Source organism: Meriones unguiculatus, chromosome 1, assembly GCF_030254825.1.
Source record: "Meriones unguiculatus strain TT.TT164.6M chromosome 1, Bangor_MerUng_6.1, whole genome shotgun sequence".
Taxonomy (NCBI): domain Eukaryota; kingdom Metazoa; phylum Chordata; class Mammalia; order Rodentia; family Muridae; genus Meriones; species Meriones unguiculatus.
This window is the reverse complement of record NC_083349.1, coordinates 105,554,787-105,578,448: the sequence shown is the minus strand read 5'-3', so window position 1 is coordinate 105,578,448 and position 23,662 is coordinate 105,554,787. Positions and strand designations below refer to the sequence as shown.

General features: G+C 46.2%; 1 protein-coding gene across 1 annotated transcript in view; it reads right to left on the bottom strand.

The window, feature by feature from the left end:
* The window catches only part of Galnt14 (polypeptide N-acetylgalactosaminyltransferase 14), a 223,152-nt gene that overhangs the window by 25,615 nt on the left and 173,875 nt on the right, over positions 1–23,662 (bottom strand). The window contains exons 4-9 of the mRNA XM_060364609.1: positions 20,310–20,377; positions 18,172–18,237; positions 17,892–18,013; positions 8,376–8,463; positions 7,506–7,590; positions 4,951–5,054 (exon numbers count right to left, since the gene is read on the bottom strand). Of these exons, the coding sequence (XP_060220592.1) occupies positions 4,951–5,054; positions 7,506–7,590; positions 8,376–8,463; positions 17,892–18,013; positions 18,172–18,237; positions 20,310–20,377 (533 nt within the window). The remainder of the gene's footprint in view (positions 1–4,950; positions 5,055–7,505; positions 7,591–8,375; positions 8,464–17,891; positions 18,014–18,171; positions 18,238–20,309; positions 20,378–23,662) is intronic.

The window sequence follows — 23,662 nt, the reverse complement described above, 5'->3', positions numbered from 1 at the left end:
GGCCAAAAAGCAAAAAGCATGAGTATTGAAGTATCTCAGGTGGTTAGACAATGCTCCGTTATCAGACTCTGGTCACATGCACCCTGAAGGGAAGGCAGCCAACACAGCTGAAGTAGACTCCGCTGTCTTCACACAGCCCTGTGACAGGTGGATGCAATGAGTTTCTTGTGTTGCTTTAATGATTCACCCCAAACTTAGAGGGCTTGGGAGTGTCCTCTGCTCAGTGCCTGACACAGCGGAAGTCAAGGTACCGGCAGGACTGTGTCTCTTCATGGGGGTTCTCAGGAGCATTTGGTACGAAGCTCATTCAGTTATTTTCAGAAATTCTTTAAGGCTTCAGGACTTAAGCTCCCTTCTCCTTGCTGGTTGATCGCCCAGAATTCCTTTTCGGCTACTTCCTGTTGTCTTTTCCATTTTCAAACTAGCAGCTGCTAATTTCCCCTTGGAACATGGCACCTGACTTATGCCACCTCTCCACTGCCACATGCCTAAAAAAACTCTCTGATTTTAGACATCCTATAATATTAGATTGGACCCATTTGCAAAATCCCCCAACTTCAGGTCTTTGATTAGTGACCTCATCACATTGTCACAAAACCTATGTCACATAAGTTCACATCCTAACGGGCTCCAGGTATTTTTTGGGGGAGTGGGAGAAGGAGCTGCTAATCCTAATTAAGAGATCATTGTTTCTACCATCAAGCCCTAGAAACTGGCTCAGCGAGGGGAGGTAATTTTCCCATGGGTGCTTAGCGGCAACTACAGGCTTCAAACTTACTCCTATGATCTCACAGCCTGAGTTCTTCCTGTACCACACACGTCCCCTGAGCCTGGAATAGCCTGGCATCCCAGACTCCATTCTGAGGATGGTGGGTGGTGGCAAGTCTCTTTTGGGCTCTACCTCATCTCTCTTTTCAGCCCTGTCCTTTGTGCCTGCTGTGCCTTGGAAATCCCCCATTCTAAATTCAGAAATCCCATATTCTCCCTGTATGTGTGCCAAAGACTCCTGTTTTTGGAGGTACACACCCCCGTTCCCGCCCTGCCACACATACACTTGTTACTGGCAACAGATTCCTTTTTTTTTTTTTTTTCTTCTAGAGACCAAAAGCTAAAAGTGAGATGTGGTTCAGACTCAGAGTAAGTAGATATATTACATGTATCCTGTGTTATGTAAATTGGAGTTTAAGTATCCAATTTTAATGCAAATCAACCTCTGAAAGAAAAATCTAAAAGCCACATTTCCCTAAAGCCTGCTCGCGTCCTAAACTGTGGGTATAATTATCAAAAGTGCTCAGCTCCTTTTAGAAGCACTTGGTGGGAATGAAGTACCAGGGTCAGCAGGTGGGGGGTGGGTGCGTTTAACCAAGACACAGCATGGCTTTTGCAAGGCCCTGCAGCCAATCCATCTGCAGCGACTTCTACAGCGGAGATGGGGCTGGGTGAAGGAAGAACTCAGTCACAGTCACCCTGGCCAAAGAGTACATGTAATTTTGGAGCCATGGACTAAAGTCAACATAACATAGGCAAACATATCTAGAGCACATAGAAATTCTACCTTCTGGAAAGGGCAAACATGTCAACCTGCTGCTATTGTTTATATGAGACACCCTCAAACCTGACTCCACTGGATTCAGTGTAAACTACTTCAAATGGTGCCGCATGTATTTTATTGTCTGCCCTTCCTCCTCATCCCAGGTTCAACCAGCAATGGAATAGTATTTCATTGAAAATAGAAAGCAATTGGGTTAGTCTTGAGCATACATGTACAGCCATTTTCCTCACTATCTTCCCCTAAACCATGTAGTTTAACAACTGTTTATATTGTATTTACATTCTACTGTGTATTTTAAGTAATGGAGACGTGATTTAAGGGATATAAGCGCTTGCACATAGGTTCTAAGCAAATTCTACATCATTTTATATAAGGGACTTGAGCGTCCGTGGGTTTGGGCGTGGGGCGATCTTGGAACTCAAAGAGACATCTGTGTCTGGATTGTCTTCTCACCCAGAAATCCTTTCCCGTTCAGTCTCTCGCTTTTCACACATGCCTTTTGTGAGCAGTTTCAGCTATTCTGGGCCTCGAGGATCAGAAGTGAGATGAGCTTTCTGCTCTTGCCTTAAGGGAGCCAGCAGGGAGGCAGGCACAGATAACCAGACAGCTACATACTTAGATGGTCAGTGCAAGGGTGATATAAAGAGCTTCATGCTAAGAAAATGCGATGGTGGAGTAGGTAGATGGGGGAAGGATGGTAGTAAAAAAGAAGGCAGAGAAAGTGTCCTAGCTGTAGAAGAGGTCACTCAGAGCTACCATCTGCAGGAGTTCACAGTAGATGAATAAGGAGGCTCTGTCCTGGTTGAAGGCCTGAGCATCTGTAAGTTCAGGGGGGCTGGCCAAGGTTGGAAATGGGGGGAAGCAGCCTGGTTAGCCTTAAAAGATGGATAAAGCTGTGGGGTGGGGGTAGGGGTAGGGAGGGCAGGAGAGAGCCACTTTAGATGCAGACCTGGGAGGCTTGCCTCTCAGATAAGAGTTGGAGAAGCACTTAGCAAAGTGTGGCCACGATAGAGAGGAAAAGGTAGGTAGGTAGGTATGGGGGAGACAGAAGCAGATCTTTAAGACTTGGTAACTGTGTGTGTGTGTGTGTGTGTGTGTGTGTGTGTGTGTGTGTGTGATATATGCCACAGACAGGATTCCTTTACTCTGACAGGCACCTTCTTTCACTCTCTTTTGTAACCAAAGTGTTGCTCACACTCTCACGCCAGGCACCTCACCATCCATCACATGGACCCACTTTAGAATTCCCACCTTCTCATACTTTGTGGCCTGGTTACCCCGTGCACATAATCATCTGATGTATTCACTCTTGGAAAAGTACTTTATCTTCTGGTATACAAAAATACTTAAAAAAAAAAAAAAAGGACAAAAAAAAAAATAATCCGGGAAGGGCTTTCAAAAGTGCTATTAGCTGGCTACGGCATAATAGAATGTTGGGGCGCCAGGGAAACAAAGTGATTTCTGCAGTGACTGTCTACAGTGCTTCTCTGTGGTCTCAAAAATGTTTGTGATAGCTTATAAAATACCTCTCCCATACCTCCCAGGGGCTGTTCCTCAACTTCTCTATTCAAATCAGCCCTTGGTAATGCCAAATGACTTCGAAGCCAGCTCTGTGAGATTGCCTCTTGATTTGAGCAGCTGTGTGTTAACATCACTCTAAAGGAAGGGTGCTGTTAAGCTGAACCAGAATGTGCCATCCTTGCAAGTGGATCCTTGCAATGCTGCATGCATCCAAATGTGACTGCAGCATCCAAGAGGGACCATCCTCACCTTGTACAGTTCAAGAGGACAGGAAGAAACCCCAGCAGACAAACTGAATACAGCTGGGCTGCGACTCAGAAGGATTTTCTAAAAATTGCACAGAAATTCTCAACCCAGAATGTGCTGGACAGTGAAACAGTTTCTGAATCTTTATGAGGTCTACAGCCATGCCACCCTGAACATGCCCAGTCTTGTCTCAATCTTTATGAGCAGCTTTGGGGCATAGACTGGACCACTGGTATTTGCTGCTGGGGAGGAGGGCTGGGCCTTCTCACTAAGTAAGGAGTACTGTGATACCCAGCTTCACCTGATTTAGCCTGGGACCCCATGCCAGCACATCCACAATTTTGGTTACGTTCCACAGGACCACTGTGGACCAACTCCCCAAGTAGGAGAGTCACTGTCAGCTTATGTAATGGGGACTGGAGAGTCCAGTTTTGTTTATTATGCTTCCCGCCTGACCCCCACTTGGCAAGAAACCAATTTCCTGATAGATTTCTCCCCTATACTGCCCAGGTTGAGAAAACAGATGCTATGGGTTAGGCCAAAGCCATAAATTTCTGGGAAATAATTGTTAGTGACTGAGGAAGAAAGCCATAAAACATCTGGAGGGCAGGGACAGGAGACCCAATGGCAGTGGATAATGCCAGGCAGCTCAATGCCAGGAAGAGCCCATGGATCACTTTTCTGGCCTGTGTACTGCTCCTTCAGCCCATGCCAGCACCCCCTCCACATACCTGCCAGTGCCCCAGAGGAGAAGCAGCCCACACATAAGGACTCCCTCCCTTACACTTCTCTGATTGGCTTGCTTAACCAGCAGTCATTGTGGGCCTCTTGTACAGTAGACCCTAGGCATACTGAGGAATGGAGATATTCAAGGAGAAAGCAGACCACATCCAAGCCCTGGTACAGCTTACTATTTAGCTCTTCTCAGGTCTCAGTTCCTGGGTACAAACTGACATGTCCAGGAGATACCACCATCCTCACTTAGCTCAAGCTATTCACAGCATCCCCGGAAGGAAGGTCATTACGCCAAAGCTACTCTTTCCCATAGAGGGAAAGAGGATAGCTTAAGTGTTACTAGATGTTTAAAATGGATTTCCTATCTGAGATGTTTTCCCTGTAGCTGCAAATACCAGCCACCGCTGTGGCCAGGGCAGGCCACCTGCATGCAGTAGCCAGCCACTCTCCCTCCTTGCTTCTTGTCCCACTGAAAGGTAAGGGCAAATTACCTCATGGTTTTTGTGGTGATTAACCCAGCACAATGATGGGAAGGGATTGCTCTTTCACTCCTATGCTACAACCCCAGATTCCCAAGTCCACTGCTTCTAGTTTAAGCCTGTATCTGGCCCCAGGGACTTGGCATCCATCTTCATTCTCTCGAATTTCACATTTCACTTTCTCTCTCAAGGACCTGCTTGGGCAAGCTCCTCTGGTCTTTGCTATTCACACTTCCCATGGAGAAATTCTCTTGCTATGACCACCTTCCTATAATCACTGTTCTGGGACCCTGACCAGTCTTTTCCCAAACGGAGTGGCTCAGATTTCCCAGACTCCCTTGCCAGACCCTGGTAACTTGTCAGTTGAGTTCTCAGGATGTGCTGAACAATATATAGGTCTATGAAACAGAGACTTACCAAAGTTCTCCCCACCCCAGATGTCCATGTCGATGTCATATTTACCCAGGTAATCGAACCAGGCTTTGTCAATCACGAAGAGCCCTCCAGCTATGATCGGAGTCCTGTGTATTTGGAAGGGAGATAAGGTGGGGGATCATTTATATGAGGAAATAGCCTCAAACTCTTTGGTTCTGGGAGTCCAGAACTCAAGGCAATTTTCTAGCAGTATCTGCCCCTCTTCAAAGGAGCCAATATATTTTTTAGGCTATCTAAAACAAGGATCTGCTACAGAGTTTCGCCTTCTGCTTATAAATTCTCTGCCCTGGAAGACAGGAAACTTCACTTATCAACCCGCCTCTGAGGAGCTTCCACCAGCCCCTGCTCCTCTGGTTCTGCCTGGTAAGGCACTTGGAGCAGAGCTGGCCAGGCAGGAAACAGCTGTGAGCAGTATGGCTGTATCCTGGCCTGGGCTTACTTCCTTGATTTGAGTCTTTACTTTCTGTCTTTCTTCCTTTCTTCCTTTCTTCCTTTCTTCCTTTCTTCCTTTCTTCCTTTCTTCCTTTCTTCCTTTCTTCCTTTCTTCCTTTCTTCCTTCCTTCCTTCCTTCCTTCCTTCCTTCCTTCCTTCCTTTCTTTCTTTCTTTCTTTCTTTCTTTCTTTCTTTCTTTCTTTCTTTCTTTCTTTCTTTCTATGTATAGATGGGGGTTCCTCCTTTAACCTATAGTAGCTCTTGCAGATGTTTGATCATTTCATTGAATTGATTTATGTTGAACTGAAGACCAGAGGGGTCCCAAAGAGCTCACTGATGATGGACTAGACAGGTAGGTAGAGACTCAGAGCTCAACTCGGAAGAGAGAAATGAGAAGAGAGACACCAGAGAAGGTGCTCAGAAAGAAAAAGAAAAAGTGTTCAAGAGGCACATAGACAAGAGCAACAGGAGCTGAACAGGTAATTCTATAAGGATTAGGATATGTGTCAGTAAAATTAGTGGCTAGGGTTGTAAATACACAGGATCTTGGCTCTCAGAGAGCAAAGGGAGTTTTTCTCCATAGCAAACCTAGAGAGCAAGTCAGAAGGCCAAGTTTGCCTTTGCTATGACAACTTGCTGCTTTTGTGATGCTGGACTAATTCTGGAAACACACTCTCCCTGATAACATACATTAAAAACAAAACAACAACAACCTGTCCTCTGAGATGAAACTGTTTGAGTCTGGAGGTTCCCAAGAGGTTTTGGATGAGCCTGCTAACCAGTCTCAAGTATAACATCAAGCATAACACCATATCTCAATGCTGAGATTTGTCCCAAGACTTTCTGTTAGGGCAGTTGGGAGAACCCAGGTAGCTGCAGTGACATCATTGATTTTGCCTTGATCCACTCCTCTGATGTACCTGCACAGGCCACACTCTCAGGAAAACCTATCCCAAGTGCTGACATAGAAAAGCACAGTGCTTAGCCTGGCAGAAGGCAGGTCCTTTCCCTTCAGAGATAAAGGACACTGCTCAGTGTCATCTGCTTCTACTCTCTCTCTTAGATTCACTCCAGAATCTGAAGGTTGGAGAAAGGAAGAGGAGCTAGTGGGTACATGAGACACAAGTCTCACTTCTCACTTCCGAGTTGAGCTCTGAGTCTCTAACCACCTGTCTAGTCCATCATCATTGAGCTCTTTGGTTCCTCTATGATCTTCAGTTCAACATACATCCGTTCCATAATGGCAGAGAAACAGGCATTCTTGAATAATATTGGCTATTCGTAAGTGACTAGACAGAGAAATTCTAGTCTGCTGGCCTTGTCTGTAGTTATTCAAGCACTCCATATTCCTTTGATGTTTTCTGAGGCAAAACTATTTGAGTCTGGAGGTTCCTAAGAGGTTGGGATGAGCCTGCTAACCAGTCTCAAGTATAACATCAAGTATAACACCCCATCTCAATGCTGACACCACACACTCCTCTGCAGCATAGCAACTATGCTCCTGCCAAATTTTCCTGCCTCCAAAGGCTGTGAACTCCAGGAGGACAGCTTGCTAGCCCAGGTGACAATGGAACCAAAAAAGAGAGTGTGTGGCAGAGCCATCTACAACATGGCCGATTAGCTCAGCTCAAGCCACCATGTTCACATAGAACGAGCGAGGACACAGCAGTGTCCATGTTCTCATTCTAGTTTACAGTTACAGAGCTTATAGCCTCCATATACCCACCCTCCCAGAGCTGAATCCTGACAACCAAGACCTTGGGCCCTTGGGTCCTAGGAAGCATCTCTTCCCTCATCAGAGGCCCAAATGTGATGAACAGGGACCCTTACATATTAGCTGTCAGGACGCATAAAAGCCATCACGGCCTGTGTGAAGGTTGAGAGTGTTGGTTACCACTCCTCAGCACAGGTCTCTAAAGATCCCATTCCCTTACCCAGAAATCTCTAGGAAGATAGAAACCTTTGAGAATAAGGGCAAAAGGGTTCTGTTCTTGCTTTTTCTACTCTTTGAAACACACAGTATGGACCTTTCTGAACCATGGGCAGCAGGGTCAAGTGGGAGCTGAACCTGCCCACCCTCTACTGCAGCAGCCCTTTTTACTTACCGGATGGGCTCCGTAGGGTCTAAGCGCAAAGCCTTCTGCTCTGGGGACAGCTGCTCCCACTGGAAGTGGAGGCTCCAGTCAAACCCTGAAACACAGCATTGACCCAGTTTGTTTGGTTTCTCAAAGAACGCTCAGAGCTTTCTTATCCCACTCCTTTTCCAGTCCCTGGGAAGTCGCATCTCCCCTTGTATGACCAACAACAGGGCCGCCAAAGTTTTTTTTTTTTTCTAAAGCCCTTCATCCCACTCTAGCCTGAGGCGTCTCCATGGAGTTCCCTGCTAAGTAGAGTTAAGAAATAAACAGCTAAGGGTAAAAAACAAGGCACATGGCATAAAGGTGATGGAATGGGCAGTTACGGAACAAAAATCATAGGTCTGAGTCTTGCGGAGGAGTAAGTATCAGTAAAGGAATTTTGGTGCCAACCGTCTGAATTACCTACAAGTCAGTATTGGGTAGAAAGTGAACTGGGCTCTTGGCAGAGAGCAGGGGAGGGAAAGTCTCTGGAAGAGGGTGACGCTAGTGCCAAGATGGCAGAGCAACGTAGCCCAGGACTCCTTGCTTCTACTTCCTCATGTCTAGAAAAAGCTCCAGATTAAAGCTAGAGCTCTGGTTATTTCTGACTTATATCCCCAGCACATCCCTCTCCTAAGAGAAAGGTTCAAGCTGAGCTGAATTTTATTACAATATAATGACCCAGACATGTCAGACAGCTTACAAGGAGGCCTTCCCTTATTTTGCCCACTTTGAAATGAGGTGAAGGAAGAAGGGGAGGAAAAGAAGAAGGGAAGGAAAGAACAGGAGGTGAAACACTGAGAAAGAAAAAGAGGAGAAATAGGAGGAGGAAGAAGGAAGGAGTATCGGCATGCTTACCCCCTCTGAGCTCTGAGGCAGATTCAATGTAGTTGAAGGTGTCCAGGTTAATGATGTCAATCACAGGGCATACTACCCTTGTATAGTCCTACGAAACACAAACCTGCATTCAGCTTGCAGTGAGGACCTGCTGACTGGGAGTCAGGGACTCGGGGGGCTGGGGTGTAATCAACTTCTTAGTCTAGCCTGTAGTCATAAAAAGCAAAGCTGATATCCCCAAAGAGAACTTGGGTTCCCAAATTCTTTCACCTGAGGCCTGTGGTTCTTAGACAAGTTAATAAGTATCAGTTCCTTGCAGGCAAATGCATTTCTGTATTTCCAGTCCCTGGTTCCCTCCTACCTATCAGCCCAATATGCCACTGGCTATTTCCATATACATATTCATTCAGCTTAACCATGGTTTCACCATATTCCGCTGATACACACTCCTTCCTTTAAGTTCTGATTTCTATCAACAGAGCATCCCATATCTTTTCCCCCTGGTCCATTAACCAGACCGGGTTCTGGTTCTGACTCTAAAACAGTAGTCTTCAACCTTCCTAATGCTGTGACCCTTTAATACAGTTCATGTTGTGGTGGCTCCCAACCATAAAATTATTTTCATTGCTACCACATAACTATAATGCTATTGTTACAGATTGTAATATTAACATCTGATATGTAACACCCAAAGGGGTCTCAACCCACAGGCTGAGAACCACTGCTCCAAAAGGACTCTACTGAATCCACGCTGACTCTTTCATAGAGAACTACAGTGGACCTCCATGATCCTCTCTGTTTCTTTTCCTTCTATGGTTGGCTGCCTCTGCTCTTTTTGCTACGAAAATCTGGCCATGCTACTCAGTCACCCAACACTTTAATCACCTCCAACATAAGGCATCATTTCTTAACACATACTCTAAGGCCATCCAAACCTGTGCCACATGTGGGTGAGAACATGAGGTGTTGGTGTAAGCAGAACAGACATCACCAGAGGCTAGGAAGGGAAGTGGGGGAGAGAGGACACAGAGAAGCACCAAAATTCAGCGAAAGGAGGCTTAAGTCCCAAAGTTCTCTAGTGCATTTAGGGGATACAGTTTTTACTAATTTAGTACATATTTCAAAATGTTAGAAGAGAAGATTTTGAATGTTTCCAACACAAAGAAATGATCAACATTTAAGGCAACAGAAATGCTAATTAGCCTGATTTGACCATTACTCATTGCATATATACATGGAAATGTTACCCAATGCCCTATACCTTAGTACCCTGTGAATACGCAGAAGTATTTAATTGTGTCACTTAAAAAATAGTCATGCATCTTGCTTTCCAATTTCATCACTTCCTGCTTCCTCGGGATACCCTGCTTGTAGCTATCAAAGTATCTGGTGAGAGGGCTAGAGAGATGCCTCAGTAGTTAACAGTGCTTTCTGCTCTTGTAAGAGGACTTGGGTTCAGTCCCCAGCACCTACATAAGAGGCCCAGAAGCACCTACAACTCCAGCTCCAGAGGATCTGATGCCTCTAAGCTTCCATGGGCACCTGCACACATGTGCGTGTTCACATGCCCACATGTAGATGCACACATACAGATAATTAAAGCTAGAACAACATCTAAAAAACTGTCTAAGGGATATTTTCAAAATAACCAAACCCAAGTCCTCAGCTCCTAGGGGTTACCAGACCTATCAAGTTTGACCATTGTAGGTGAGTATACAACAGACATATCAGCCCCAACAATTGTATAAGCAAACTGGGAAACATAAAGACTGTTGGATCTCACAATGAGAGTCAAGAGTCAAGTGGCCTAGAGAGGGCAGCCTCTCTGGAGGAAGCTGTCCTCTACACCCACCAGCCTAGGGCTCAGAGAGGAACTCCTTGAAGCTATCTAATTTCTAGGTTCAGTATTTTCCCCCAAATGAGGCTGTCTTCTTATTTTCAGCTCCAGAATCACTGAGCACTTGATTCTAAGCTTATAGACTTAATTTGGCCCCAAGCCTCCCACATCGAGCTCAATCTGACAGTAACAAGGTGCCTCTGAAAACTAATCTACCCAGGTGGAAAGGAATGCTCATTGCCAAGGCATCGCTTCTGTTGCAAGGGCATCGGGAATGCTTCAGCTGTAAGCACTGCACCTGCCTGGGTGCCAGGGTCTCCTTGGGGCTACCTTCCAGCAACTTATATATGTCTGAGCACCATGCATACCCCTGAAGATACTATTATTACTTTAGTTTTAAAATCAAATCAAAAAATTTAGAGACCTATTCCGTAAGTCTGACAAAGTCTCCATTCTGTCTTCTTGTGCTGTGTTCAGGGACCTCAGCAGCTGCACTGATTCCTTCGGTGACCCTTATACAGTAAATGATTTAAACATGTTCAAAGGCATGTCTAGTCTGTGCCCAGCTGCTATGGATAACCTCTAGGCCCTTGGAACATCCTGCCTAGAAGACAGGAATCTTGGGCCATACTAGATAGCCTGCTAACAGTATGTGGTGGTTCGTCCCATGAAGGACCAACTTGACCTCTGCAGCGACATGGTGACCATGACAGTCAGGCTTATGTATGTGGTTGAGATCCCCACTTAAAAAGCCCTGGATACCAGTTGAGCACTTGGCAACACTCTCCTCCTCCTCTTCCCTCCCCTGGGCTGCCATACATTTCTTTCAGGAGAAACAAACACTGTCTCTAGAACCCATCTGGGAGAGGACAGCTAATTGCTCATGATGGAACTGCTGCTGCTCTTGACCTGTTTCCTGTTGCTATAATCAACGATAGCCACAAGTAGGTTAGCTTTGCTGACTTACGGATCCTCACATTGACCCACAAGAATGGTCTTGAGGACTCTTAGACTATATTCCCGTTTTGTTTTAGTAGACATGAAACTACCTTTCCCAATTTAAAAATCAAAATGAAAAACCAAGTATGGAGCATATCCCCCAGCCTCCACCTCTCCATGGGTGCTACCTCACAGCTGTGACAGGCTCCTCAGGCATATTCCTAACCCCTGAGGGCTTATGTCTTGGGTTTTCTGTCTCACCTCAACTGTGGTATCTGGTCTGTGGAGAAGACGCAGGCAGTGAGGGCTGTTAGGGGAGGAGGCAAGTGCTATGTGGACTTGTTACCTTGAAAGGGGCTACAGAAGCCTTTGTAAATGAGTCACCCAAACCAGAACATGAGCTTGCTACTTACATACTAATCCAAAACATGAGAGGATTGGTGTCTGCTCTCTGGTGTGCCCTTCTGGCCTAGCCCAGAGCCTGGCGGGCATCAGGTGTTGCATGCCATTGGCTAAAAGAGGCAGGCTATCACTCCCTCAAAGGATATTGTGTAGGTGATGGCAGGAGCAGGTGGGGCACTTCCTAACAGGATAGCTTCTCAAGCTGGAGGCTCAGTGATGGGAAGAGTCTCCATACAATACCCAGACTCAGCAGAGGTTCCTATTGTGTGCCCCCAAAGGGTAGCTCCTGAAACTTAGGCCTAGCAGCTGGTGAAATCCTGGGCTGATCCTGGACTATGTCCTATTCTCCATTTCCTCCCCCCACCATGAAAATCCAAGCCTAGTCCCTCTTTTTCTCCTACCTCACTTTATGCCTACTCTCCACCCCCTCTTACCAGGGGAAAAGAGGCTGGAAGCAGTGGGCAGTAGTCATCAACCACTGTTACTCTCATACCTCTTGTTTCCTCACTGAGTCACATAATTAAAGCATTTTGTGAATGGGCAATCAAAAACTTTTAGAAGCACTCTCTTAGGAAGTCACCCACGTCCTTGAGCCTTCCTGTGGTATAGGAATTGTAGGGGGACAAGATGAGCAAGGGGGCTCCACAGTCTAGGGAAGATGAATGGGTAGTAGATGGATTTGATTCAGGGTCTAGAAACAGAATAGGGGGTCTCTCAGCTGGCCTAGGGGGAGGTGTGACATATTAGTTATATTTTCCTTCCTATGACCAAATACTTGACAAGAAGCAACTAAAAGGAAAGAATGCTGTATTTGGGCTCTGTGCGGCAGGGAAGGCATGGTGTGGCACCAGGAGCTACTATAGAAGCCGGAGTGTGTGAGGATGCTTACATCTCTCTAGATTAATAGCAATAGGGTAGGCTACAGACCTTAAGACTCATCCTCAGGGAATGGCCAACCAATGAGTAGAGAGAGCCAACCCCTGACACTATTAACGATACTCTGCTAAGCTTGCAGACAGGAGCCTAGCATAAATATCTCGTGAGAGACTCTATCCAGCAGCTGATGGAAACAGATGCAGAGACCCACAGCCAAACAATAGGTGGAGCTCAGGGAGACTTGTGGAAGAGTGGGCAGGGGCAGGGTGGGGATGGGGGATTAAAGGAACCAGAGGAAACAAGGATACCATAAGAAGACCTACAGGGCAAATTAGTCCATGGGGGTGTCACAGAGACTAAACCACCAACCAAAGAGCATGCAGGGGCTGGACCTAGATGCCCTACACATATGTAGCAGATGTGGAGTTTGGTTATCATGGTGGTCCCCTAACAGTGAGAGTAGTGGCTGCCTTTAACTCTGTGCTTGCTTCTGGATCCCTTTCCTCTAGCTGGACTGCCTTTTCTAGCCTCAGTGGGAAAGGATGCGCTTGGTCCTGCTGATGCCTCAGGATGGGTTAGTAGCCATGGGGTAGGGGTTCCCCTTCTATGAGGAGAAAGGGAGGGGGAATAGGGGAAGTGGGCATGAGGGTAGAACTGGGAGGAGAGGAGGCGGGGCTGCAACCAGACTGTAGTGATTAAAGAAACAATGTTTTTTAAAGGGACTTGCCCTCAGGAACCTACTTCTTCCTGTTAGACACCCCTATGAGCTCCATAATCTTCCAAAAAAGCACTACCAGCTGGGGACTGAATACATAAGCTGGTAGGGGAGGGAGGGAGATCAGTTTGCATCCAAATCCTTAATATGTGAGAAGCTGGCGAAGGCTCCTTAAGTAGGTGGTGTTACTGTGGGCTGGGGACACATTCATTGCCGGGATATCGGGATGTCCATTCAGGTTCTGTCATATAGAAATATGTATGACCTTCGTAGATTGGCAGAGTCTACGATATTCTGTTCGTAAATCTGTGACAAGAGGGCAAGCTGCTCTTATTTGTAAACCGACCCTGCCTTTTTAAAAAAGCCCACGGGAGGAAGCAAGAGAGGAAAGCACACGTGAAGGTAATGAAGGGTAAACTATTATTTATGTAAATTTGAGGGATCTTGAAAGGATTAAGATTTCTTGAAATCTCTTTCCCATCAAAGAAATATGTTGGGAGGGATGCAGAAGAAAGTTATGTTAACACACACACACACCCCAGAAACCAGATTGGTGAATGTTTCCAGTATCAAGTAATTAGAGAGAAGAGAAAGGACAATAGGGAGGTGTCACGGGGAAATCTTGAGCTGAGGATGGCCCAGAACAGCCCAGGCTCAGCTTCTTTCTTATTTTGTTCTATTTTTGAAAATCCCATTCTCCAATTACAGCTTAAAATTTTCCATTTTCACTCACAAGATCAAATCACTTTCAGTGTGGAGACAAGGACATACAAAGAAACCCAGACACATGCGCATTCCCCATCCCTGTGGGGCTGGCCCAGGGCACCGCCCCATGGTCTCAAGAGCTTTCAGGGTAAGCTTAGTAGCCCACAGAGGGCTCTCCAGGCTGATCCTGGGGCCTGTCTCACTAATCTCTTCACTATAAGAGACTGAGCTCAGAAGGTGATGGGGACCAAGAAGCTAAGCTCTCTCATGGGGCTAAATGACTCCCAAAGGAGTGTTAGGCTGCAGGAAGTCAAACTCCCATCTGAGAAAGTGAGGGAGACTATGCCAGCCTATAGGTAAGGCTGGCTGCAGATGGAAAAACAGGACCGTCTATCAGGAAGCTTTTCAAGACGACTCAGAGCCATTGGGATAAAAAGGGATTCAGACTCATTATCCAGCTGAACTCAGGATATAGCCTTTGGGGCCACACAACAGAAGTCTCTGTTGACTCTGGTATTGTATCAAGACTCTCCCCATCACTGAGCCTCTAGCTAAGTCCTATAATAAGAATCGATAATAAGAAATGTGGTTTTGTTTGGTTGTTTGTCTGTTTTGTGTGCGTGAGAACATAGGGAGATGTAAGCAAGCTGCCTCACACTCTCCTGATGACCCGCAAAAGACTGGGCGCATCACTATTTTCATCAAGCATGGAGGAGAGGCTCATGAGGTTTCACCTCTCACTGCTAGTCTACAGGCAGCTAATGAGTTCTAGGGGAGTGGCTGAAACTCATTCTCCCCAGTAGCGTAGTCACTGACAAGTTGCCTCTGTTCCAGTAAATAATCCCTCACTCATGCTCATATAACTAAATAAATACAGTGAGCCAAAAGGACAAAGAAATGTCAAGCATGGTGGTGCAAATCTTTAATTCTGTTACTAAGGAGGCGGATCTCAAGGCTAGCCTGAGCTATACAGGGAGATCCAGAGTAGCCAGGGCTACATAATGAGATCCTGGATATGGGGGAGGGCAGTCAGAGAGAAGAAGGGAGGGAGAAAGAGGGGAAGAGAAAGTGAAGGGAGGGAGACAGTGGGAGGGAGGGAAGGAGTAGAGGGAGGGATGAATGAGGGTAATGGGAGATGCCCCAAACTCAGTATATAAATGTATTAAACTGTCAAAGAACAAAAACAAAACTAAAAAAGGAAAACAAAACAAAACAGTTCTTTGAGAGATCCCTATACAAGAAACATCTAATTCCAGCAATCTTAGTCCATATTATACATCTCATAAGAAGTGAAAACAGATACATAAATAAAAACCCATACATGAATAGTTATAGCAGCATTACTATTGGTACATACCCGTGGATGAAGACATACCAGAGGATAATTATTTGGCCATGAAAAGAAGATTGACGTTCTACAGTGTGTATGGAGCTCAAATCTATGCTGGGTATGATAAGTCAGGCTGAAAAGGCCATCTCATATAAACATGATTTTATGAAATGTACAGAACAGGCAGGACCCTAGGGACAAAGCAGATTAGTGGCTGCAGAGGCAAGAAGGGGAAAAGAAGGAGTGTGGCTGACGGGTGTGAAGTTTTCCTCTGAGGTGGTGAGAATGTTTTGTTGTTGTTGTTGATTTTTGTTTTTGTTTGTTTGGTTTTGGTTTTTCCAGACAAGGTTTCTCTGTGTAGCGTTGGCTGTCCTGGATTAGCTTTGTAGACCAGGCTGGCCTTGAGCTCACAGAGATCCGCCTGTTTCTGCTTCCCTATTGCTGGGATTAAAGGCATGAGCCACCATACCCGGCTTGAAATGTTTTATAACTAGACTGTAGTGAGAACTGTGCAATCTGCAAACTGCAGTGTGGAATGGTTCAAATGGTCACTTTTATTACATGTCTTCCCCATGTATGTGCTTGCACACACACACACTATATCTGCTAACCTGGTAGGGATAAATTACCTTAGAGACCACATGAAGTGCTTATGGGTAAGAGAATACAGAATACGAAGTTAGGTAAATACAGGATGATTACAACTGTACTAAAAGATGCTTCTCTGAAGAGAAAAGGATTCTAAATGGGAAGAAATGAGGCTTCGGATGTCTTCGCACGATAGAATTTTGGTTGATTAGTTTTCATTCAAATGTTCCATATTTTTCAAAATGTCTGCAGTAACTCTGGGATACTTTTGTGATGGAAAACAAGGGGTCCAGGCCTCTTTCCCATTTTAGGTTCCTGGGCCACGGGGTTTCTGTAATATCACACTCCTGGCTTTAGATTTACTTCTTGGTATGACCGTGGCTGAAGTAGGTCACATTGCCTCCAACCTCAGCCTCTCCCCAGCCAGGGTCTGTGCCCTATACTCTACCTTTCCTGCGGTTCTGCAGCCGTGGCCTTCAAGCCCTGTTTACACACTGCGGTTTCTTCTTAGATCCAGGCACAGACTAGCAAGAGGATGCTTTCACTAGCCCTCGGCTCCCGCTTGTACTCAGGCAGAAAGACCTTTCCGGGAATGGAAAGATTCCCGCTGGAGGGCGTTGCTCAACATCTGAGAGTACACAAAGCTTCCTATGCTTCTTTCGCATAAATAACTTTTGTTTGTTCATTTGTTTTTGAGACAGGGTTTCTCTGTGTAGCCTTGGCTGCTCTAGACTCACTTTGTAGACCACCAGCCTGGCCTCAAACTCACAGAGATCTACCTGTCTCAGCCTCCCCAACGGCTGGGATTACAAGTGTGTGCCCTATCATCAGTTTTCATAGCACAGGGGTTCACAACCTTCATAATGCTGCGACTCTTTAATACAGTTCCGCATGCTGTGGTGACCCCTGACCATCAAATGATTTTCCTTGCTACTTCATAACTGTAATTTTGCTACTGTCGTGAACTATAATGTAAATATCTGTATTTTTGGGATGGTCTTGGGTGATCCGTGTGAGAGGGTCATTTGACTCCTGCAAGGGGGTCGCCACCCACAGGTTGAGAACTCCTGTCATAGCACTTCTATCCATGGTCACCTAGTATGTGTTAGTCCTTTCCAAACCAGTGTAGCAACAGGAACCATGTAAGAAGACCTCAGTCAACCAGCTGAGGGGCCTCCCTCCACAGGACATGCAGCACCCTCATAGTTCTCTTTGAGCAGTGTGCCCACTGGTCTCTTCTCTCCTTTCAACACTGTTGTTATGAAGGCAGGAGTTGTGTGGTTACTAGGTAGAGAAGTAGGAAACTATCCCAGCCCAGGCCACACAATCCTCGCTGATGCTAGAGATACCATTTCCAAAGAATAGCAAGCCACGCCATGTAATAGTCTGGACACTATTTTCTCATTTGTGAAATGAATATGAACAAATGCCCAACTCCTACTTCCCCCACTAACTGTGCAGGTCAGTAATTTAGGATGAGTGTCAGGCAGCACCAGTGTGTTTCATTGGTACTGGGTCCCCAGTGTACTGTGTGCTCTGTAGTGTGTGAGAGGAATGGGTGAGCTTTCCCCCAGAGTATAAAGTAATGGGGAGGAGAATAAAATCGGGTTTTGCGCTCTAGAGTGGTGGCTGGGGCACAGAGAAAAGCAGCACACAGAATCTTGGAGGGATGAACAGGAAGGGGGTTCCAACCTCAGCATCCAGCCTCTGCCTTGGCCCAGGGCCTTCAGGTAAGGGTGACACATGGTTGGAAGGAAGAGAGAGACCTCAGGAGTTAATTATTTCTGCTGCCTCCTCCCTACAGTAGGCACTCCTGAAGAGGTCCTCTCTGGATCTTTGACAGATATAGTTCTAGGCAGTTTTCTCTTGTCCAGGACCCCGAATGCTACATGCTACCTGAAGACAGCTTCAGTGTCAGGCTTGCTGCCCTTGGCAACAGTGTGAGAAAAACGAACAGCCCAAGCCTGGCTTCGCCACTGACCACATGCAGTGTGATCTTATTCAGGCCACTACACTTTGGTCCTTCATCTATAAAGAAGAGAGAACAATCCTGCCCCATCCAGAGCCCTTAGTAAAGTCACAGCGTGGAGGCCCAAGGCAAAGAGGGAGGTAGGAACTCCAGCTCTGTTCCTCAGCCTGACTCACCTCTTTGACCCTATGTAAGAGGGGCTGCAGCCAATCCCTGTTCACCTCACAGTGGCTGTCCAGGAATGTCAGAGTGGTACCTTGGGCAATGTCAGCACCCCGCATCCGGGACCGGACCAAACCTGTATCAGGGACAAATGGCCAGATGGGTCACTGTTGTTCCAGTGACCCACAAGACCACGTAAGAGTCATTCAGCCTTTCCTTGAATGCCCAAATACACACAGCCAGCATAGCCCACGGTCCAGTGACCTGCCCGCTCTGTCCCACAGAACAGCCTACCTTGTCTCTCACTGTTGCGCAAGCACTTCACCTTGGGCAGTTTGATTAGCTGCTTGCAGTCCTCAGCTGCAAAGACAAAGGTCATGCTTAGTGACCTAAGGGGGCACCAAAGGAGTTGTCCAGCCATCCTGCTCATCTGGGGCCACTGAGGATGCAATTCTGCTGTTCCCATCTTAGTAAACAAATGCTACCCAGACAGAAACCCAGGCAGTACCAACAACCCCCCCCTTCCCAAACCCTGACTGCAGAGCCTGGTGCAGGCTGTTTCTACATCATGGAAAGGGCTGATAATCACTGAGTAAAGTGACCACAACTGGGCCCGTTTGGAATAGGTCAGCACACAGCGGCACAGGCATGTGCTCATGAAAACGTTCCAGGCATGGATCCGTGGTCTGGCTACCCCAGGGTCATCTCTTGCTACACACCATTGGATTATTAATTTAGAGTCTCTTCACCATGGTGAGTCTAGCTGAAAATGCTAGAAAGCCAGCAACAGAAAGAAACAGCTTTGGAATTTGCTTTTAGAACATGGAGGCCCTCTTTATGAAGAGATCAGTCTATAGGTTCCTCCAACACAACAGAGCTAATAATGGGTGGGTGGTCTCCAGCCTGATGAACAAGAGCCCCACTGTCTTTTGGGTATGAGACCCACTGCATTTTGATCATTTGCCCCAATCACCCTGGAACTATTCTGCTGTCCCATCACTTCCATAACTGGAATGGCAACCTCATTCTTTGATTCTGCACATAGACCTTGGCCTTTCTGCTTGGCTCTGGGCTCTAACAAGCAACAAATGAGACTTTTACAGGCATCCCCTGGTAAGATCTTATTCTGGAAGCTCTGAATGTGTTAATACACTAGATCTCTGTATAAAACACATACATGATCATAGTCATCTCTATTATACAGGCAAGAGAGCTGACTTGAAGCTAATAGTTTCCTTGAGGCACATGGCTAAGGAGTCCCAGACTAGGGTTTGAGCCCAGGATGTCTGGCTCCTTTTAAGGCTGTTACCCTGTTCCTCGAGAACCTTCCAGGACTTCCTTCTTCTCTTGAGCACTAGGCTACCCCCAGGAGAAGTACACCCTACTCCAAGCTCTTTCTCTCTAGGCCAGGAGAGCAGACCACTGAGCTCCAGATCTAGTAGAGGTCTTAGGACACATTGCCCACTTTTTTACGAGGAATCCAGAGTCTCTGTCTTGTGCTTATGTAGCAAGTGCCAATGTGGGAGTGGCCCCTGTGCCCAGTTCCCAGCACCTATGCTGGATGGGATGAAGGACGTTTTCCTGATACTTGTAGCTGTCTGTCTCTTAGTGCCACCACTTGGCTCACCACCAGGAAGAGATTGCCCCGCCTGAATGTGCTTGATGAGAAGAACGGCATCTAGGACAGTGGCTGTTAGAGGTGGGAGTCGGCACTGCCAACACTTGATTTCCAATAATGTTTCTATAATTATTGTGACTTTCAGACTTAAACAGGTGTCTAGAGACCCCAGCATGTTTTACTTGGGAAAACAAGTCAGGGGAGTAAATCTGGGTGGGACCTGGGCTCTTTTATGGAATAACTGAGGAAATATGAGGCAGAAAAGGATGATATTAAGTGTTTGGAAAGGTTCAAAGGCTCACACTGTCACAGGTGTGTGTTGGGATGTCCCATGCGGATCTCAATGTCAAGGCCCACCAGACTCCCAGGGAACAAGAGAGAGAGGAAGCACAGCAGCCTCAGTTCTGATAGACACATTAGTGTAGCATCAAAATCAGGAGTCTGATGGGGCTTTGGGGTCTAATGACGATCCTTTAACTGTGTAGCATCTCTCCCCTTGTCCAGAAATGTATGTTAGAAGATAATGACACAGATGCTACACATTCATCCACAGGTGCACACACTCACCATCCATCCCAAGCAGGAATCTAACAATTTTAGCTAATTAGGTCTTCAAAAACTTACAACAACTTTTTTTCTCAAATGGGAGGTTAATCACCTTTTAAGCTCAGACATAGACACTCAGTCTTCCGTGTCTTCTACCCAACGGTGGCTTCCGTTCACCTCTAGAGTCTCAGTGGGCTCCCCTCCAATTGTATGCAGTAGCTGGGACCAGACATTTGTGCCTTGGTTTTCAATAATCAATGTTACTTACGGTCATTGCTGAAGTCATCCACTAATATGATTTCCTGGATCAGATGCGTAGGGGTGCGGTTTAACACGCTGTGGGGAGAAGAGAAAGTATGCTGTCTTCCAGTGGCAAAGTACACATACCGACTCCATTCTTAAATGTTATTGCTGAGGAGGGATGAAGATGCGGGGGCACCAAAGGAGTTGTCCAGCCATCCTGCTCATCTGGGGCCACTGAGGATGCAATTCTGCTGTTCCCATCTTAGTAAACAAATGCTACCCAGACAGAAACCCAGGCAGTACCAACAACCCCCCCCTTCCCAAACCCTAGTCGAGCAGTTCTATCTGGGTGTTTTATTTCAACCACTCTCACTCTGTCTATCTCTGTCCTGGTTCACCATTTTATGTGTGAGTAGACAAGGCCTTACTGTGCAGCTCAGGCTGGCTTTGAACATTTGATCTTCCTGCCTTCCCCTCTCAAGCACATGAGTCCTGGCATATCCCACGATTTGGTTTATGATCTCAGCCTTTACCTGCCTCAGCTCTTTCTCAGTTCCAGGTAGTTTTCCTTGTGGTCTTCGAGTAGTCTTTCAGACACATATAGCCAATGGTGCAGATTTCCATGTGGCCACAAACAAATGGATAAAAATCCCCCTGTGCCTTCCCGCTACCTCAAACCCTCAGCATGACCCGCACCCTCGCATCGCTGAGCTGACCCAGGCTGCCCAGAGCTGCCACCTGGGTTTCTCGTGCTTCTTCGGCATTGAGAGCCTCGTCTTCAAAGCCCTGAAATGGCCCTAAGCTGCCCACAAGGACCAGTTCAAATGTCACTTCCTCTCTAACAGCTTTCCAATCTACTTAGGGAGAATTAATTGTTTCCTCCCTTGGGATTCTTCGGCAGCTTTTAGCTGAGGCTTCTTACAGCATTTATCACTTCCCGACAGGGGCAGCTGGTTTTACACCTCACCAGGTAGGCTCCTGCCCCTGTAACCCTGATGCCAGGCAGACACCCTGGCGAGAGAGCGAAACACTCTAAGGAGAGACAGGTGTGACTCTCCCTCCAGCTGTCAGTCAATGACTGAGTCAGTGTTTAACAGACATGTTGGATCCACGCTCCAAGCTGACCTCAAATTAAGAAGACAATGACTTCTACCCTGCACCTATTAAGTGAGTGGAACTAGGGACAAAGAACTGTCAGTCCAGGACAAGTATGTAGCTTCCCATGAACCAGTCCATAAAAATCCCAAGATTCTTTTCTCTTTCAGATATGGAAGATGTGTTTATGTGTGTTCATGTGTGTGTGTTTACATATGAAAGTGGTGGTCGGAGTTCAATGTTGGGTATTGAAGTGGTAGTTTGAATGAAAACCACCATAGGCTCCGTAGGTAGTGGCACCATTAGGAGGTGTGGCATTGCTGGAGTAGGTGTGGCCTTATTGGAGGAAGTGTGTGGTACTGGGGGTGGGCTTTGAGGTTTCAAATGCTCAAGCCGGGCCTAGTGATTCTCTCTCCCTGCTGCCTGCCAATTTGGATGTAGAACCCTAAGCTACTTCTCCAGCACCATGTCTGCCTGCATGCTGCCATGCTTCCTGCCATGATGACAAAGGACTAAAGCTCTGAACTATAAGCCAGCCCTGATCAAATGCTCTTGTTTATAAGAGTTGCCTTGGACATGGTGTCTCTTCACAGCAATAAAAACCCTAAGAAAGGTGTCTCTTTTAATTATTCTCACCTTATTTTGTCTCTCATTAGACATGGAGCTCATTAATTTGCCTATACAACTGGCCAGCAAGCCGCAAGGAATACACACAGCCATACCTGGCTTTTATCATGGGTGCTGGGGATCTGAACTCAGGTCTTTGTAACAAGCACTTTCCCGACTGAGTTATTTCCCCAGACCTCAGGGGAGTGTGTGTGTGTGTGTGTGTGTGTGTGTGTATTATTTTCTACACACACACACATAAATATATATATACATAACAAAATATTATCTAATATTTCCCTCAAAAATATAAACAGATTTAATTTCCTCACTGCCAAGTTGAGAATGTTTTGTTCATTCTAATCTGTATTTTTGTCACTTATAAAAAAAATGGTAAAATGGTTTTCCACAGAAAAGTTTTTTTAAGCCTCCCTATTCATTGTATTAGAAATAAAGTGGTGTTTCCTTAAATAATAATTTTATTTATTCTTTGAGTTAAATAAAACATACACACAGCCCCATGCTTCCCTCCCAACTCCTCCTGGCTCCCTCAGATGTCCTCCTCCAAACATCATGTCCTCCCTCTTTTCTTCTTTATTTTTAATTATCCACTGAGTCCAATTAGTGCTGCTCATATCCACACAGGGGTGAAACCATCCATCACCTAGCAGTGGCCACACCCCCAAAGAAAAATGACTCTCCCTCTCCCAACAGCTATCAACTTGCCAATAGCACCTCAGTTAGGGGTGGGGCCTTGTGAGCCTCTCCCCAGACCATGCTTGAATTTGACTGGCTTGTGCTAGTGACCACAGCCTCTGTGTGCTCATGAATGCAATGTCCATATTAGGCCCAGCATTTCCTAGCACTCTTTCTCACCTTCTGACCCTCACACCCTTTCCATCCCCTTGGGAGATAGGCTTGTTACTGATGTTCCACTTGGGGCTACCTCTCACCAGTCCCTTATTCTCGTCATTTGGACTGGCTGTGAGTCTCTGCATTGACTGCCCATTGATCAAGGTTGCAAGTAGCAAAGAGCCTGGGTCAGTCCCTGGGCACAGCGTTGTGGGACTCCCCTCCCTAGGGAATCTTTAAGACAGAATGCCTGACCCCATTTTCCTTGGGCTGGACCTGACTTAAAAACTATCTCTGTAATAGAGAACCTGAGACAGTAAAGGTAACTTGGGACCCAAATCCCTTTGCCCAAGAACAGGACTGGTTAAACCATCTCAGTGCTAAATTCACAATAAGTACAGCCTTTGCTTGGATTTTTTGGATTTCTATAAATGAAAAGATGAGAACAGGTATGATAAAGAGGGGATCACACTACTCCTTCAACCTTGGTTTGGCTACACCGTAAAAATAAAAAAAAAATTCCTTCACTAATTTCTGATTCTTAGTTTCTTTTGGAATACAGGGAAACTGTGGGGCAGGTTTACGTATCATCCCCGTAGATGGTAACATCCCATCTTTGTTCACTTCCCTCGATATTAGGATGTTTAGTGCCCACGTCTATATGCTGGCACTGAGCACTGGGTGAAGTCAGGTCCACCCTCAGAAGTTCATCCTTCAGCTATCTTCACATCAAGGCTCTTAGGGTCCGGGCAAGTGACTTTATTGCCATTCTGCGTAGTAGCTAATCTGTAGAATGGGAGCAGTTTACAGAAGGCGATTCTTCAA